This window comes from Chenopodium album, chromosome 19 (genome assembly GCF_948465745.1).
Source record: "Chenopodium album chromosome 19, dcCheAlbu1.1, whole genome shotgun sequence".
Taxonomy (NCBI): domain Eukaryota; kingdom Viridiplantae; phylum Streptophyta; class Magnoliopsida; order Caryophyllales; family Amaranthaceae; genus Chenopodium; species Chenopodium album.
Window position 1 is genome coordinate 10,776,736 of NC_137852.1, and position 19,146 is coordinate 10,795,881.

At 40.6% G+C, this 19,146-nt stretch overlaps 2 protein-coding genes across 2 annotated transcripts; one reads left to right on the forward strand and one right to left on the reverse strand.

The window, feature by feature from the left end:
- Positions 1-205: 205 nt before the first annotated feature.
- LOC145594008 (uncharacterized) lies at positions 206-5,472 on the forward strand. The gene is made up of 5 exons (XM_081650355.1): positions 206-380; positions 2,010-2,149; positions 3,356-3,389; positions 3,497-3,642; positions 5,002-5,472. Exons 2-5 carry the CDS (start codon positions 2,011-2,013, stop codon positions 5,235-5,237), a joined length of 555 nt encoding a protein of 184 aa, XP_081506481.1. The 5' UTR covers positions 206-380; position 2,010; the 3' UTR covers positions 5,238-5,472.
- A 2,706-nt stretch (positions 5,473-8,178) lies between these two features.
- On the reverse strand, positions 8,179-11,173 carry LOC145594626 (leucine-rich repeat extensin-like protein 7). Its single transcript, XM_081650954.1, has one exon. The coding sequence runs from the start codon at positions 10,554-10,556 to the stop codon at positions 8,349-8,351; it is 2,208 nt and encodes a 735-aa protein (XP_081507080.1). The 5' UTR covers positions 10,557-11,173; the 3' UTR covers positions 8,179-8,348.
- Between the last annotated feature and the right edge of the window lie 7,973 nt (positions 11,174-19,146).

Sequence of the window (19,146 nt, forward strand, 5' to 3'; positions counted from 1 at the left end):
GTGCTAACTTGGGAGATGACCCGTGACATTTGACTCATTTAGAAAGGTTTATACCTTAAATCTTAGAAGTTTGAGGTAAATTCGTGAGAGTTGAAGTCTCGTAAGGGCTTCAGGGTCCTCCTTATCATTTACGAGTAAAAAAAAAAAAAACTAAATATGGAATGGATGTTTCTGGAAACGATTGTTTTTGGACAATTCTGGAAACTACTGGCCTACTGGGTACTTCACAAGAGCTCTCCTGATTTCTCTCTATTTCTTTCTTTCTCAACAACACCTCCTATTCTTTCTCACTGTCTACCTAAACTTTGTTCCGCTTCTCCATCAATTTTAAAACATCATCTGCGATTATAATTGCGTTCTTCTGCAATTTTCTTCTTAAGGTACGTCCAATTTCATCATCATAGTCGTTAATTAAGCTTTAATTTTCTATTGCAGCTTGAATTTCGAAGCCTTTTAATTTTTCGTCCCTTTAATTCGCGCAATTTTTCTTCGATTTTTTGAATAATTTGTTGATTTTTTTGTTTTAGTATCATCAGTCAGACAGTTACACTGTTTATAATGAGTTTATTTGATGATCTGTTGTGAATATTGGTATTATGGCTTTACTTGTATTTCTAGGGTTTGGTGCTTAATTGATTGATAAAAATTATTTCAATGAAATTATTAGGACGAATTGGCTTCTTGTATATTGTTTGAATTTGGAATTTTATTTCCGGCAATTGATTTTTGTGTACGTTGTTTGTTCATGAATGGAGATATTATATGATTGTGGAATTGATGTTGTTGATTACTAAATTTGGAATTTACGAAAGACTATAGTGAGATCGAAGGGGTAGAAAATCAACAATAACAGAATGATTCTCTCCGAGAAAATGTAGGGGTAGGGTTTATGAATGATGATGTGAATTGATTGTGACGATAGCGTCGTTGCTTGCTGATTTTGGAGCTCAAGAAATACTTTTGTGAGCTCAACGGAGGAGAAAATTAACAAAGAGTGAACTTAATTCATTTGATTGAAATATAGCAGTGGAATTCTAATATAGTTTAAATTGTACCTTCTTTTGCATTATATAAGACATCTCTCATATATCATATGGTGTCCTGCCTCATTTTGATTCCGAGGCATTGATGTGGCGAATAAGAAAAGGCGTGATAGCTAACAAATAAGATAGTTGTGGGATAGACATACAATAACTTTACAGTTTACACTGCCAATGAAGTTTTTTGCCAATATTTCGTTGACGCTATAGGTTTTAAGAATTAAGATTTAGACTTCTTGGGCATGCTTTGTAGCTTATTAACTTCTAACTGATTTGCCAATTAAATTCTAGGTTCAGATATAATTTCCTGAATATCATCCTTTGGCTTGGGAAAACAAATTTCATATCGTTTGTTGGACAAACTGATCATATTAGTTATTACACTTCTAATTAGGTTGACAGTCTTAGCTATGCAGCGTTTTATGTTTAATGCCAACTTATTGGGTTAACAGATTTAAGCTTTTAGTGGATTCAACTTTTAAGTTCTGCTTGTTTAGTGTATTACGATGTGGTTGACACAAACAAAATTTTGGTTTGAATGAAATTCATGCATATTGTGATTTATATTAAACAAAAGTGTAAGCAAGGAGAAAGGCAATGCTCATATCCTATGCTCAAGAGCTTGAACAAAGAACGCAAATAGTAAAATATGGGATTGTGATCAAAGAGCATGGCATATTAGCATGTGATAAAAGAACATAGAATTAGTGTGCTGAGGATAGTAATGTGAATAGCTCATTGTGATCAGGACTAAGTATGACTTGAACAATTACACTTAGATCACATTTGAAAGGAGACAATATCTCCTTATTCCATAAAGTTGATTTACCATATTGGTTTTGCTTAGGGATCTTTTGAATCTGGGGAGGGGAATTATGATGGATTAGAGATGTTTGATATCAGACATACTTTCAATTTCGAAATATAAAATCAATGTTGAGATTTAATTTCTGCTAATGGAATATGTAGGATGTCGGAATATGAAAATGTCATCACTGGAAAATTGAGGTTAAAGGGAAAAGCACTTGACGTGAAAGCAGGTGGAATCACAAAGAAAAAGAAACACAGAAAGAACATTGAACGGTTCATAACGGAAAAAACTGCTACAGGTAATATTTGTGTTACCATAATTTCCCAGCCCCTTCTATTTCACTTTATGTCTTTACTTGTATCTTTTTCTTTTGATGGATATTTTCCTTTCTTCTTCGCTTCTGTCTTTTTTTTTCTTTTAATCTGCATACACGCACATTTGGTTGCTTATATCTACCATTTAAAAAGAAAAGGCCATGATTCTATGAGATATTACCTTTCTTGCACTCTTGGCTCTTGGAGAACCACCGAAAGGGGGGGGGGGGTGTTATGGACCAGATTTCGCACAATCAAATTACGCTAATTAGTCACGAATTAAGGCAAATGCTTGAGTATTGATTGATTATAGTTTGAATTATAGATCAAGGGAAGATAAATATAGCTTTAGGCTATAACTCTCATGGTAGCTTGAGGCTACTAAATTACTAATCTCACAAAGTGTTCACTCAATTTCTGGGTGGATGCTACTGTTAAACAAAATGCCTTATACACTACAGCTACTCTCAAGCAATACAATGCCCTAACATTAACTGTCTTCTAGCCTACAAAAGCATAGCAAATTGCCTTGGTCATGGCACCAAGGAAAAATCAGTTCTCAGCTTGTCTTCTTGTCTTCTTTGATTCTTTCCATATATGGCTTACTAACCAAATATCACTGTTCCTCTTGTCCCTCTCCTTTTTGCTCTTGCTGCCTTTCTCCTTTCTACCCGTTAGACCCTCTGTCAGCCCTGGGCCTCATTGTATAAACTCGTATTGGAGTATGGGCTGCCTGGGTCAGGGCAGTATGTGGATCCATAACAGGGGGTTGTGATTTGTATTTTCCTTCAGTATCATTAGAGCATATAGCCCATTGACTATATGCCTATATCCATTTAAGCATGCAAGAGATAGAAGTAGGCCATGTATGCAATCTTGTTGCTGAATAATTAGGCATATTTATGTAAATAGAGCAACTCCTAAGCAATTCTACGCACCATCCTTGTCTCACACAGGAGCAATTCACATTTCATCGAGGTGGTGATGGTCCCATTAACAATTAATTTAATAATAATAGCAATTATGACTGTTTACATGATAAATCACTGATTTGAACTTACAGAAAAATGTGTAAATGAACAATAATCATCTGGCAGCCTTTGATTAAAAGAGAGAGGGAATGTTTAACATGTAGTGCAACTTTTCACCTTTTTTAAATAATTGCATTTTTTATAACTTCTAATTTTGAGAATTGTGGCATGATGCTCTTTATATTGTGCATTGGTATGTTTGAACTCTTCTATGAACCATGATGCTAATATGTATACTTGTATTTATGATTGTTAAGTATACATTGTTCTTTTACTTCTAAATCATTCTTGTCTTAATAGGATTGAAGTGAAGCTTGAAGAAAGAGGAATTGCAGATCTAGGATCTATATACACCATACCTTGCATTGATGTATACTACTCACCACCAAACCTCCTTGTCTACTTGTCTAGTGCTGTTTCAATGCTATTTAAATTTGCCAACTCATGTATGTTATATATATCTACCAATTATGTTGCAAGCCTGCAACTCAATATCAAATGCGTATCCTTTCTATGAATGCTTACAAATTGGTGCCTTCATTGCTTCTTTTTTTCCTTAATACCTTGGAAACCTATTTTGCATTGGTAGCCTACGAAATGGGAATATGGGATATCAGTTACCTACGTACCTTGTTGACCAGTTATATGACTGCCTATATTTCTTTGTCTTCCTAAAAATCCACTGCATTGATTGGTTTCTTGGAACAACTTGTTAGGCTTGCATGTATTTCAATTATTGTTTCATTTCTTTGGGTTTATCATTAACTATTCCTAAGCTTACCTCAACTATGATTGTTTTAAAACTGTTTATTTTGTTCGTGTTAATGTTTTTGTAGTTTCAATATTTAGATATACTAAGCTTCTTTTAACATCACTCTAGACATGACACCATAGCTAGGTCAAAGAACTGAAAACATTTCTCAAGTTTTCTATTCTCATTCTGCCCTTGTTCCTTTTTGCCTCATACTACGTATCTGTACGATATGGGTTTGTCCATTGTCTTTACTGTTTTTAGCGAGAATTTGTCTTGGAGTGTTTTCCAGTCATATAAACCTCTTGACTGATATTTCTATTCTGGTGAGGATTAAAATTCAGAACTAGAGTTTCAATTGCTAATATTTGCCTCTAAATTTGGTTGGCACCTGTATAAGAAGCTTTGCATTGGCTGGGTGTATTGATATAGAGACTAGATTTTCTAACAGTTTTGCTCTTGGTCAGCAAAGAAGAGAGGAGTTGGGTCGTAATGTTCTCAATTTTGTTGTCACATAAAAAGTTATCTTTAGTGTAAAAGTTAAATTGAATGGATTCCTTAGTCCTGTTTTGTTTTGTTGTGTGTTAGTATGGAGGTGGGTGGGCAGGCAGGTGATGTCCTTATAAAGAAGCATTAAGAATTATCAGGTACAATATGATAAGGATTGACAAGTGTCTGTATTCACATTTTTTGGTATATGAGGACTATGGCTAATGCTAGCCTCAGAAATCTATACCTTTGATGATCATGTTTTACTTCGATGACTGTGTTGCTGATAAAAGTTGTGCAACTCGTGTGAGTTCCTTTTTGACTAAAAATGTCAATCGAGACTTTTAACTTCAATTTTTATGCTTAGAACTTTGATTCTATAAACCCTTAACATATATCCTAATTTGGTATTAAAGTAGGAATGTAGGACTTATTTACCTGTTATTTGATATGTGCTTGATGTCGGTGGTCTACTATTGTGTTCTTTTAACTGGATTAGCATCAGTGTTATTGCTGTCTTTTTGCATAAATGGCTGAAACTGGAAACAAATGGTAATTTTGACAGATCTTGTGGAGATGAATACTGAGAAAAATGTGGACGATGGGAACGAAGTGTCTGCTAACTATGATGAACGGCTCACACCAGCTGAGAGACGATACCTAGAGCAGTGGAAGCACCTTGAAGTAAGACGGCTGCTCAAGAGTGCTAACGAATCACACCGTGATCGGGTTCAAAGATTTAACCAGTACCTGGCTAATCTGAGTGACCACTATGACATTCCAAAAGTGGGACCTGGTTAATTTTTGTATCAATTAACATTGTTTGACTTCTATTAGGTGATATAATTGGATTTAGGATTCTGATTGTTGATTAAGATTTTATGACAGACCTGAAAATTCTGCCACATTATGCAGCTGGGTTGTGTGTTATTATGCCTAGAATCAAATCCAGATTGTATGAATCAGCAGACATGTTTGAGAAGTGTAGCCATTTGTTGCTGGATTTATGATAATTGTTAATATCAGAGTTAATTTATGCCATATCTCAAACCTTATCAGATTTTGCTTAAAATTCCGCAACTGCAGGCAGATTTTCTGCATTCATCAGATGAGGAAAATGTTAACCGCCGAATTGACCATTTGTTTCCATTTCTTGAATTTTCATCCAGAAAACTGCACAATTTTAGTCAACCTTTCATAAGCACTACAACCACATTGCCCACATTGGGAAGATACGGAAATGAGTCTGATTAATTTCCTAATTAATTTCCTAACAGTTGGGCAACTAGCACGCATACAAAAAAAATTAGATTTCATGATTGAAATTATAGCAGCTGTAACAATTACAGCTTCAATTAAATTTCAGATGGTAAGTTTTACTGTACTTTTATTCATATCCGAAGAAAAGAAGTACTCGTAATTAGATTTCGTGATTGAAATTATAGCAGTAACAATTACAGCTTCAACTAAAATTCAGATGTTAATTTTCACTGTACTTTTTATTCACATCTGAAGTAAGGGGGAAATTAGATCTCGTGACTTATATCAGTAACAATTACAGCTTTAACATTAATAGCATTGCACCAAAAAAATAATTAAACATTTATATCAGAAGGTCTGAACACATGCAGCTGATAACAAAGAAGACAGTATATGAACAATAATTGTTACTATTAATCATATTACGTGCAATTTAAAGACGGCCACATGTTATCATCATTTATTCATTTTCATGAACTTTCTCTATTCCTTCCTACTGCTAAATTACAAATTTGTACGAATTATAATTTATTTTAACCAAATATATTTAAGACTCTTTTTATGTAAATTGATTATCAATGTATTACTTGCAATCACGTAAAATGTTTAGTTGTTCACCATGACTATAATGTATTTTTCGGCCGGCTTTAATTAATCATTGGCTATATCTCCATTAGGTAACATAATATGACCATGATGATTATGATCTTATTGAAGAATATCCTGAATTTTATCATCTACTACGGCGAATATACATAATTTCTGATAAGATTATAATTAACTACGGAGTATATTATTTATAGAAGCGATCAAGTACGCTCTTATACTAATTCTTATGCATTATTTAGTTAATGCTCGAATTTGTCAAAGTCTTGAATAGTGCCGGCAAATAATTTATATCTAGAAGGCAGAAAACTTCAAGATTTGAAGTAGTTAGATCAATAATTTGTGGCATTATTATGTTTTTGTCCTAGTTAATCCATTTAATTAATTCAAGAAAATTGGTTAATCATATAATTACATGAACAAATTTTTTTTCCCTCTATTTTTCTTGTTAAATTCTAGTTTGGTGTAAGACCATTTGGAGACAATGGCAGACAAATCAATTTAGATCACCTGAAATTATTAATTAATAATATAATGGTTTCTCGAATATTTTTCCAATCTTTTTGGAAATTGAAATTTTTTTTCTGAATTTTGGGGACTTCTCAAAAAATTTTGGTTTTCCTTTTTGGGAGTCAGTGTGTGTCACATATTGTTTTAATAGAAATTTGTTATAAGAGTTTGGCCTGTAAGGTATCCAAAGTTAATTTCACATTGATACATACCTAAAAAAAATTATACTTGTACTATATGCTTTCTTGATTATTCATCTTTATTTTTCTTTCAATTCTATTAAATAAAGTGTGAAAGTTTTGTAAGAGTTGGGAATATATAGAATAGTTCAGAATGAAGAACGTGGGAAAGAATAAATCTTGTTTGCTCTTAAAACATTTATAGTAGTACAAGTAATAATTTTGTTCATATTGTTAAATGGTCGATTAGATAAGGAGTAATACACTTAAAAATTTTTAGAGATCAATTTCAGGCGAGATTGTGTCACACTAATTTGTCACCTCTCTTATAAAAAGATGGGTTTGTCATATGATGTTGCAGTAATTTGTTACAACATCGTTCAATTATAGATTTTAAAACTATGATATTAATAACTCGGCTTTATTCTCATTTAAGCACCAAATCATTAATCATATAATATATTCAATTATTGGATCGGAGGTTATTCACCTTCACAATAATTGTTCTCTCTTCTCAATTTGTTTTTCCTTTTTAACTTTTTTTTAGGGGACAAAGCCAAAATAGAAAGAACATATAGAGAGGAAGCTAAAGGGGCTACTATATGTACCCAATGAGACAAGCACAATGGTACAATATCATTGATAGTCCGATACTGTTATATGATACACCCGAGTACACAGTCGATGTATAAGCTCATTTTCACCCTAGTACTTTAGCTAACTTAAAAAAAATCGGAATATGAACGTTGCAAATTTGAAGTGAGGGGGCATAATCCGTACTTGAAGGACATTAAAGTGCTTTTACTCGATCAAAAAAATAAAAGCAATTGAATGGGGCAGACAACATAAATTTTGTAGCACGAGCCAACATTGAAAGCAATAATATAAGGGAGTTGACAGATATCATTAATAGTAATAATTCTAACATTATTAATTCATATCAACAACAAAATAAACTACTAATAATGAAAATAAACTATAGCTTATAAATAATAATATTGTACAAAAATTTTATAGCTGTCAATGAAGATTGAAGAATCAACTTGTATATTATGTATAATTGCTGTATAATTATAATTTACTGTATGTATGTATATGTATGTGTATGTAATTAACACAAATAAGCACAAAAGTAAAATAAAATGAATCTATCAAAGTACATATTATTACTAAAAAAAACAAACAAACGTATAATTTAAAGAATCTGTCAAGTATTTTTTTGAACTTCCTGACATCGTTGGAAGGATTTGTTATGACAAAATGTGATGAATGATGAACCCCCAAGAAATAATTAATGAACATATTATAACATATTACAAAATATGATATGATGATAATGGGGTGATGTTGTAGTTAATTAGTAGCCTGGGAAGATTGGAGGTGGTGGTGATCCGTATGAAACACCGTAAACTGGTGGCATTCGTGTTTCGCCGTGTGATGGCGGGGGTGATTGTTCTGATGGACATTTTCCTTTTGGTGGTGGAGATTGTTTATGGTGATGTTGTTCTGGTGTTGATGGGGTGTATGATGGTGTTGGCGAATATGTTGGTGGACTCTGTGAAGGGGTGGTTGATGGTGGACCATATGACGGCGTTGGTGAATATGTAGGGGTATCTGTTGGTGGACTGTATGACGGTGTTGGTGAATATGTTGGAGTGCCTGATGGTGGATTCTGTGAAGGGGTTGTTGATGGCGGACTGTATGATGGCGATGGTGAATATGTAGGGGTGCTTGATGGTGGACTATATGACGGTGATGGTGAATATGTAGGGGTGCTTGATGGTGGACTATACGACGGTGTTGGTGAATATGTAGGGGTTGTTGATGGTGGACTGTATGATGGCGATGGTGAATATGTAGGGGTATATGATGGTGGACTCTGTGAAGGGGTGGTTGATGGTGGTGTGTAAGACGGCGAAGGTGAATATGAAGGACTAGTGTATCCTACAGGAGGGGGTGTTGAGTAAGCAGGGGAAGGGGTGTACCCTGAGGCGGGTGGTGGTGGTGGGGGTAAGGATGATGGTGGATAATTCGAAGGCGAAGGAGTGTTGTAAGACGGTGGTGGAGGTGATGAGTAGTAGTAATCTGGTGAAGGAGTGTAAGTTGGTGGTGTAGGAGGTTGGTATGATGGGGAAGGAGTATAATAGCTTGGAGTAGACGGTGTGTTGTACCCTGGTGATGGTGTGTACGACGGAGACGGTGAATACGACCCTGATGACGCCCCACCGAAAGAGGTTGGTGGTGGTGTATACGACGGAGACGGTGAATAAGTTGGAGTGTAAGACGGCGATGGTGAGTAGCTAGGAGTGTAAGGTGGTGGTGAATATGTAGGAGTATATGATGGCGAAGGCGTATACACAGGCTTCTTAATACAACCAAATGAGTAACAATCGACGGGTGTAGCCAATGGCGAGGCACACTCCTCAGCGGACCTTTGGTTCGCCTCACCAATGATACAGTTCTGTGATCCATCAATAACCTTACCGAGCCCGGCCGAGGCGGTACACGAGGGTGCATCGCCAGTGAAGTAATTGTGGGAGTATGTAAAGTTTTGGAGATTTGGTAGCAAGCAAATTGCTTCTGGGATAACCCCAGTAAATTGATTGTAACCCACATCTAATTGCTCCACACTAGACATTCCATTAATGGTAAGTGGCAATGATCCTGATAAGTTGTTGTAGCTCACATCGAATACCGTTACATGTTTGAGGTTACCAATTTCTTCGGGTAAACATCCTGAGAGATTATCATTGGACATTATAATCTCATTTAAGGTGTACCCCATGTCACCAATGCTAGAGGGAATGCACCCTCCTAGCTCATTGTTAGCCATGACCAAAACCGATACCGGGGAATTACCCATGTTTTTCGGGATCCCGTATTTGAACCGGTTGTTGTTGATGAAGAGGGCGTCGAGTGGCTTGTCGAAGATGGCGGGTGGGATCGGCCCCTCAAAGTCGTTGAACCGGATGTCTAAATATTTCAATGAGGGTAGATTTAGGAGGGCCGGGGGGAATTTACCAACGAACCGGTTATTACTTAAATCGAGCTCGAATAGGAGTGACATTGAGCAAAATGATTTTGGGACGGTCCCACAAAACCGGTTAGAGTTAATGTGGAACACGGCGAGATCGGATAATAATCCGAGCTCGTCGGGGAGGTACCCGGCTATGTCAGCGTGGTTAAGGTCCACGCTGGCAACAACCCGGGTTGGGGTGTTATCATAAGTACTACCATAATACGAGTCAGAAGTCGTATTAGGTAGTATCGCACAAAAGACACCATTATACGAACACACATCAGGACCCTCCCAATTTCCCGTGAAATTGGAGGGGTCCGATAACATAGCGTTTTTCCATGCTTGGAGAGCAATGTAGGCTTTACGAAGGTGATCATTCTCAAACTGAATACTAGGATCAACCGTTACATTTTCGGGACCATTCGACGAGTCCATCGGGTTGTAGTAGCCGTCGTCGCTGCCATCAGCGATCGACGAATGTACGTATGAGAAAATAAAGAGGGAAAACAATAAGAGAAGGATGTGAGGAGATGGAGAAGGAGCCATCTATGTTGGGGTGGTGTAAAGAGAGAGAAGAAAGAAAGCACAATTTTTGAAAGTTTAGAAATGAATCTTGGTGTTGATATATGGTGTTACTTTGTTGGGTATTTGTTGACGTGATATAAAATAATGTTTTACTGGACTACTACCAGTTAGTTTTAATTATTTTTATATCAATTTAAAGCTAATATTTATTGGGCTGCTGGCCTGACATAGACATTTAATTTTTGTACTGTTAGACTATTTCCCATTATTAGTATTTTATTATTCAAATAATTTTTGTAAATATAATATGATTACAAAAATTAGGAACAAAATTAAGGGAAATTAAAGGAGTTGGTGAGCTGTGATTGGGAGAATATACATTGGATGTCTGTGTGTTGATTGAATGTTAAGTTAGTGAGTTCCTCGTCTTTCAAAAAAATAAAAATAATAAACATAAAATATAATAATTAAAATAATAAAATTTGCAAAAAAAATAAAAGAAAATAAGAGAGTTAGCGTGTGGGGCCATACTCGGAGATTGCAGGCAGCGGCTAATTTTAAATTTTTATATTTTGTGAAATTTATTTGGTTTGAAAAATAAAAAAAATTGTTGTTTAGGGTTTGGTTGGTAAGAGGTAAAAAACAAAGAGATAGGAAGATATAATAATAATGGAGACCATGGCTTAGCTGTGACCATTTTGAATGGCGGATCCACCACCGAATAACCTAGTTTACTTGCACCGAAAATCGTGCCTTTTTTATTTTAATAGAGACCGCGTATAAGTGTTTAGGCTTGTTTTATTCGCCTTATTTTGTCTAAACTTAATTTATATCAACATACGGTTTACTATTTAGAATATGTAGTATTTTGTATTTAATTAATCCTTAATTTGAACGAACTTATTTTATCTAATTTTATCTACAAATTATTAAATTTGTTTGCAAATCAATATTGGTCAAAAGACTTTATTACTTTATTTTATTTTTTATTATTTTTAAATTAATGCAACTTTATTACACTCTTTAAATTGGCACTAAATTTAATTTAGATATACATGATAAAATCACATTTTGATCAATAAAACCAATGTTTAAGCTAGCTAGCTTGACATAAGTAATGAAAGATTCCCGTCTAAAAAAAAAAAAAAGGTAATGAAAGATTATACAAAACACAGTATTCATTTTTTAGGTTTGAAGTTGCACTTCATTACTAAGGGTCTGCTCTCATTTACTGAACTGTTTATGAGAGAAGGAAATTGTTTCGGGGTTTTTTGTGATTCCCTCGGATACTGGTCACGCTCTGCTGGCAATGAGACTCGGACACCTGCAAAATAACGAATATTCCGGTGTACGGAATATTCGCCTCCGACGCTCAAGTTAGTGAACGGAAACGGAAAAGGCTAGAGAGAGAAAGTAGAGAGAAGTTGGAGCTTTTTAATGCTCTATATTTATGTTATGTCGCCAAAAATCCCCCTCCCATCATAAATGATTGGGGTATTTATAGGGGTGAGAACATGTACCCCTCTAGGGTTTATTACCCTAGAATTTCGTGACATGATTGGCTGCGCAATCAGAAGTCGCCACATGTCGTAGGGGGCGCCGTTTTACGGCTTTCAAGGTTTTCTCGGGATTTGGGCCTGAGGTCATCAGGGCCCTTTTCTCTTTCTGATTTCAGCATTGGGGCATTTAGAGATGGCTGACATGTGTCACTATGACAAGTGGACACGTGTCACATTCTCATAGGGCCACGTGTCACCTGTTTATTGGGCCACGTGTCACTATGAGATTGGGCCACGTACCTGGGGTATTTTTACCCTAAACATTTGCCTCTCAGAGGGGGTAGCTCGTACACTTACTGGCCGCCTCCTCTGATCTTGCACTCTGGACGTCCTGGTACTCTGGGAGGAGTTGATCTCCTAACTGACCAGAACGGCCACTTTAGTGGGACCGGACGTTCTGGTACTCTGGGAGGAGCTTATCTCCTAACTGACCAGAACGACCACTTTAATGGGACTGGACGTTCTGGTACTCTGGGAGGAGTTGATCTCCTAACTGACCAGAACGGCCACTTTAATGGGACTGGACGTTCTGGTACTCTGGGAGGAGCTTATCTCCTAACTGACCAGAACGACCACTTTAATGGGACTGGACGTTCTGGTACTCTGGGAGGAGTTGATCTCCTAACTGACCAGAACGGCCACTTTAATGGGACTGGACGTTCTGGTACTCTGGGAGGAGTTGATCTCCTAACTGACCAGAACGACCACTTTAATGGGTCTGGACGTTCTGGTACTCTGGGAGGAGCTTATCTCCTAACCACCCAGAACGGCCACATATCTTCTTTGGGGTAATCTGGGCTTCCATGATTTCAGATGTACTTCCTGGCTTTCTAATCATGCTTTGTACGTCTGAGAACTGGGCGGACGCTTTTCCTCTTAGATTTTCTCAATTTTTGGAGACTATGTGCTGAAGGTGTTAATTGTTCATCTGGTCTCTTTCACAAGTTAACAGAACCCTAACGTCGTCCTGGCCCTTTCTTCGAGTGATTTCTCAAGAAATTACCGTTTGAGTGTTTAGGCGGGAAAGATGGTTTTACCATTTTGCCCTCATGAATTCACTCTATAAATATGGGAGGTGAATTCTCATTTTCACACTTTACCCAATTGTGAAATCTAGAGAGAAGTCAGAGCGTTCTAGTGAGAGAAAGTTATTTTTCCCTTAATCTTCAAGAGCGCCGCCGTGAGTTTGAGTTTTCCGGGCATTTTTGAGCTTTCCGGTCAATCTTCAAGAACTTCACCACCACCTTCAGAACTTTCAGAACGTACAGAGGTAGGCCGTCTACATTTTCTCTTTTACTCGTTTTCTCTTTTACTCGTTTTCTTTTTCTTTTACTTCAATTCTGGATCCATACTCGGCTTCGTCCGACTCTTCTCATGAGGCCGGCCGTTCGCCTGGGACTGAGGAATCTAGAGTGGACGGAGAAGAGTTGTCTCCTCCCTGGAGTGAGTCTATGTCTGATGCGTACATACTCACCCCCACTTATTCTTCTCTGTCCCAACAGGCAATGGCGAGAACCATGCGTACGCGTGAGCTTAACGCGGCCAGGAACCCAGACGGAAGTCTGGTTCATCCTAGGGTCCCTTATGACCCTAGTGATCCAAGTACAATGGTGGAGACTGACTCCACCGCCCAAACAACGATCGCCTCCACTGGCTCTCATCACTTGGCCGTGGAGGTCACTTCTTCCTTCGAGGAACGCCTTAGAGCTGAAGGCGCCTCGTCCGCACCCGCTCCGGAACTTAGGTTCCCTCAATTTGCCAATTCAGTCATGGATGGGGCTGAACTGGTAGCCTGTATGGACAACCCTTCTAATCCTGGGGCGGACGCTTCTGGTTCGTCCGTCCCTTCTTCTCAACTTCGGCCTCAACTGGGTGGGGCGGACAGACCCTTGACAGGAATCTCAATCCGTGAACCGTCCGCTCTGCCTATTCGCAACGCCCCTCCTTCGGGAAATGGGGCGGACGCTGCCAAGGATAAAGGCAAGCGTCCAATGGTCGAGGAGGACGTTCCTTCTTCAATGGGCGTTCCAAGCTCAAGGGGCCGAAGCTCGGCCGAGGCAGCAGATTTGGACAGAGTGCTGTCTTCAGAGTTTGGGAGTGCCCCTTCTCACCAAGTGGAAGAGGAGGAAGTGGAAAAAGAGGCCGTGGGTGAGACGGCCGAGGGCGAGGAGGCGGCCGAAGAGACCGTCGCCAACATTGATAACTTTAGGGACCCGTACGCCTGTACGGTTGGGGAGACAGCCCTAAAGTTTTTAAAGAAGGATTTTGAGAAGTATAAGGAGTCCCTCCATTTGGGGGAGGGATTCGAAATTCAAGTCCCCAGGAAGGCCATTTCTGTGGCTATCTGGGATGAGGAGAAGCCGCGCAAACGAGCGTTTTGCGTTTACCGGGCCGCCTTTGATGTGGGGCTCCGCTTCCCTCTTCACCCATTCGTCCGGACTGTCCTGGACGAGTATGACATCGGCCTCTTCCAACTGACGCCAAACAGTTGGTTGAACATCTTTGGGTACTTAGTGACGTGCATCGCTAAGAAATTTACACCAGACTTTGCGGTCTTTTGTGAGATGCACTCACTCACTCGGCTGGAAAAGGAGGTGGATGGTTGGCTTATCTTTAGTGCAACCAGGGATTACATGGTCGTGGTCGACCGTGTCAGTAAGTGGAGGGACTGGAAGCACCGTTTCTACCGTATCAAAACTCAGGACGCGGAGTTCAACCTCCGCATGAACAGGTGCCGTCCAGAGCCTATTCAACTCGGACGCGGAGACCTCAAGCCTGACAAGCCGCCCATCCACCCAAGCCACGAACACCAGCTCGAGTACTTCAAAGTTAATCGAGTCAGGCGGGGCAACAAAACTGAACGGGTTCCTAGCCATTGGGTTCCACTTGCCAATTGGCTTAGGGACCCTATCTTCATGTCTGCGTACGGCCTGTACCAGAACATGCCCCAAGGTGGGCACCTAGATATATAAACTTTTCTGTACGCACATAGAATTCTTCAGAAAAATATTCTAACACTTTTGCTTTCTGTTTTTGCAGCGGAGGCGTACGCTATGCTTGACTCGGCCCAAAAAGCGGAGGTTGAGATGTCCGAGGTGGACTTGGCCAGATACAAGGCTCGCTTCAAGATGTACGAGCAACTCAAAGAGGTAAACACTTAGCTTATTTTTTGAATTTCTCATTTCTTAATGCGTCCGTTCTGCTATATTGGAAGGAGCCTACTTCCTGAGTTTGCACGGACGCTTTATGTCCATTCATGCATGCTGGCAGGGAGCTCCTTTCCCAAATCGCACGGACGCCATCAAATTGTTCTAACTTGGTGTTTTTGCAGACCTCCTCTTCCACCCCGAAGGCCAGGCGGAAGCAGCCGGCCACGTCCACTCCTGATGCGAACGCATCCAAGAGGAGAAAGACGGTTGCTTCCAAGACGTCTTCTCAAGCAGCGGCCATGGCAAAGTCGCAGACTGCTACAACGCAGTCTAAAGGAGAACAACCCCGGCTGACACAAAGCGGGGCCTCCAAGTCCACGGAACCTGTTGCTGGTCAGGTCCGTGAGAAGTCCGTCCCTTCGGACGGTGGGGATAGGTTAACCCCAGAACAAATGACCGGTCGCTGGATCGGGACGGTGCTGGTCAACCCGCCGTCCAGCGGCGCAGAAGGGAGCCGTCCGGAGGAGGAGGAAGCTCCTTTACCGCCTCCTCCCGCCAATCTTTCTCCTCCAACCTTCTCCACTGGTTAGCCATCTTTTTCTCACTTTTTATAAGTCTGTTGAAAAATTCAGCTAACTTTTCTTACACGGTCGTCCGCAGATATATCAGAGGAGATGCAGTTGAAGGTACCCGGCCAGTCACTTACTGGCGCGGACAGGAAGGCCATGCGCGAGGCCATGGTTCGCGCGGTCCCACAAGCGCAGCGTGATAAGCTGCGGGGGATCAACGAAGGCTTCCTCGGCCCCATGCTAAACTGTAACGCCGAGGTATACTTCTATCTCCTTATGTTTTTGCTTTCCAACACTTAGCCAACTTTTCCATATTTTTGACTAAGTTCCTTCCTTCTGTCCGCAGCTCTTCCTCCGTTTGAACGCCTTCCTAGATTGGAAGGACAAGGAGAACGAACGGTTGAAGAACGCTTGGATTGAAATCAGGAAAGCCGAGGACGCTGTAACTGGGACGGCCGCCGTCCAAAGGGTACACTTTGAGACCCAAATAACCGCGCTGTCTGACAAAGCGGCGCGGCAAACAGAGGACCTGGTCAAACTGGGCCAGGCACTCGAACAGGAGTCCTTGGCCAGGGAGGCCATGAGGGTTGAAAGGGACGAGGCCGTCCTGGAAAAGGAAAAATGGAGGTTGGGCTTCGAGGCGTCCGAGGCCCTGAAGAGCGAGCTGAAGATGGCACAAGCCAACCTTAAGTCTGCGCTAGATGAGGCGGACGCGCTGAGGGCCGAGGTGGAAACCCTAAAGAAGTCCCTTGCGGACTATGAGGAGCAACTTAAAACTCCTCGGCCGATCAGCGTTGAAGAAGTCATCCGCATCGAGCAAAATGCTGAAGACAAGCTTAAGGCATACTTCTTTGATGCCTTCAACTTGATGGTGGACGCAGGTGAAGCCGCCTATTACGAGGAACGCTTCAAGAAGCGGCTTCAGTACGTCTGCCTTAAAGAAGAGGCAAGGAAGGCCGGCATGCCTCCTCCAGGCCTAGTAGTTACTTCCCCTGAGTCTGGAGGGGAAGGGGATGAGGAGGAGGAGGAGGCGGCCGAAAAGGATGCCCCGGCCAAGGACGCGAAAACAGCGGAGGAGCCTGCCACAGATAATACGGCTAAGTAGAGCTCAGGTCCTCCAGCAGCCGTCTGTTCAGCTTTCCTTTTCCTTTCAGCTTACTATGTACTTAGTTTATTTTGTACTACTCTTTTTTTTTTTTTTTTTTTTTTTTTTTTTTTTTTTTTTTGTTCCTCTTCTGAGGCCGCCTGTATAAGCGGTTATGTAAACATTTCGGCCGCCTTTGTGCGGTCTTATTAATGAAAGTTTTGTCCGCCTTTTGGCGGCTCTTACTTCTGTTTCATACTTAGCAATTTTTTGCAAATTTTATGCTTTTTGCAAGTTTTCCGTACGTCTCAGTATTATGCCTTTTCGTACGTTCCTAGGGGTATGCCCCTTTATTCGGTGTTCGCCTAGTCCATTCTTTAAGTGGTTTGATTAACTTGGTAGTTTTTATGCCTTAAAAGGGCATAACGGCTAGCAAGTTAATCAAATCATAGTAATGATTGCCCTTGGGCTAGGTGAAGCACCGAATTAATTTAATTGGCCGTTCGGCTATCATTGTACGAGTAGTCCGTTGAATCTATCGCTCGGACGTACCCTAGAAATCCTGAGTATTATCTCAACTCAGAGATCCCTTGATTGGCCGGGCTAAATGCCTAGGTATGCCCTTGCCCTATTTGTAAAGGACACTTGTTCTCTACACAAGTTCGGGATACCTTGCCTCAATCGTCCGCCTAGATTTGGGCGGACGCATTGATCTCTGAATTAAATCAGTTTTTTTTTTTTTTGTGTGTGGCCGAGTTGCTATATTGGGAGCAACCTTGCTTCCTTTTTAACTCGGCCATTCAAAAAGAATGGTGGGCCGTGTTACTATATTGGAAGAAACCTTGCTTCCTTATTAACTCGGCCTTTAAACATAAAAACAACAAACAATTCAACAATGCCTGACTTCATTAATTTCTGTCAAAAGTACATTGTTGTGGCCGTACGGCTTTAATTACAAGGCTCGGTCAGTAGACCTAGCTGTATAAACAGCTTTTTGGCTAAGTACTTAAAGAAACTAAGCTCAAACATGATACTTCTTCAGGTTATCAGTGTTCCATGTCCGTGGGATCTGACGGCCATCAATTGCCTCAAGGCGATATGTGCCGTCTCGGACTTCTTCCCTGATTCTGTACGGTCCCTCCCAGTTTGGAGTCAACTTGCCGTCCTCATTGGCACGGCCAACAGCTTCCATTTTTCTCAACACTAGATCCCCCATCTTGAGCGGCCGCTTAGTCACTCGGCGGTTATATGCCCTTGTCATCCTTAAGCGATAAATTTCATGCCTAAGCGCCGCATTGCCCCTAGCTTCCGGAAGGAAATCTAGGGCGGTCTTCATGGCCTCCCAATTGGCCGATTCATCATAAAGCATTACCCGCAAAGTGGGCTCGTACATTTCAATTGGGAGTACGGCCTCAGCTCCATAGACCAAAAAGAATGGAGTCTCCCCTGTAGAACTCTTTGCTGTTGTCCGTATGGACCATAGCACATTGACCAGCTCGTCTGCCCATAGGCCGCCTGCCTTTTCAAGCTTGCGCTTGATCCCATTTGCAATCAACTTGTTATAGGCCTTAACTTGACCATTGGCTTGTGGTCGGCCGACCGAGGCGAAGCAATGGGTAATGCCTTGGTCTCCCAACCACTCTTTGAGTTGACGCGTCTCAAACTGGGGTCCATTGTCGAACATCATTGACTGAGGCACCCCATACCGAGTGATTATGCTTTTCCAAATGAAGGCTGACACATCCGTCCATTTAATGCCCCGGACGGCCTCAGCTTCAACCCATTTGGTGAAGTAGTCTACTGCCACCAATACATACCGTCTCTGGCCGGATGCAGGAGTATACGGTCCCAAAATGTCCATGCCCCATTTGGCAAAGGGAAGTGGACTACTGATGGCTGATAGACTATTTGCTGGACGATGAATAAGGGTTGAAAATCTCTGGCACTTGTCACATTTTTTCACCATTTTCATGGCGTCCGATTTTAGGCTCGGCCAGTAATATCCCAACTGTGTCGCTTTTTCAGCTAAGGCTCGGCCTCCAATATGCGAACCACAATGCCCCTGATGAAGGTCATCCAACACATCATGCCCTCTTTCAGGAGTTATACATTTAAGGTAAGGCTTCACAAAGGCTCTTTTGAATAGCTCTCCGTCTTTCATCTCAAACCAGGCCGCCTTCCTCTTCAATAGCCAACTCTCTTTCGGATCGTCCGGAAGTATTCCATCCCTTAAGTAGGAAGTAATTCCGT

Excerpts from the sequence above, each read along its gene's own strand:
- LOC145594008 (XM_081650355.1), top strand. The coding sequence starts at position 2,011 with ATGTCGGAATATGAAAATGTCATCACTGGAAAATTGAGGTTAAAGGGA. Across the intron at positions 3,390-3,496 it reads GCTCTTTATATTGTGCATTG|GATTGAAGTGAAGCTTGAAG; the intron begins GTATGTTTGAAC and ends TTGTCTTAATAG. Across the intron at positions 3,643-5,001 it reads ATTTAAATTTGCCAACTCAT|ATCTTGTGGAGATGAATACT; the intron begins GTATGTTATATA and ends TAATTTTGACAG.
- LOC145594626 (XM_081650954.1), bottom strand. The coding sequence starts at position 10,556 with ATGGCTCCTTCTCCATCTCCTCACATCCTTCTCTTATTGTTTTCCCTC.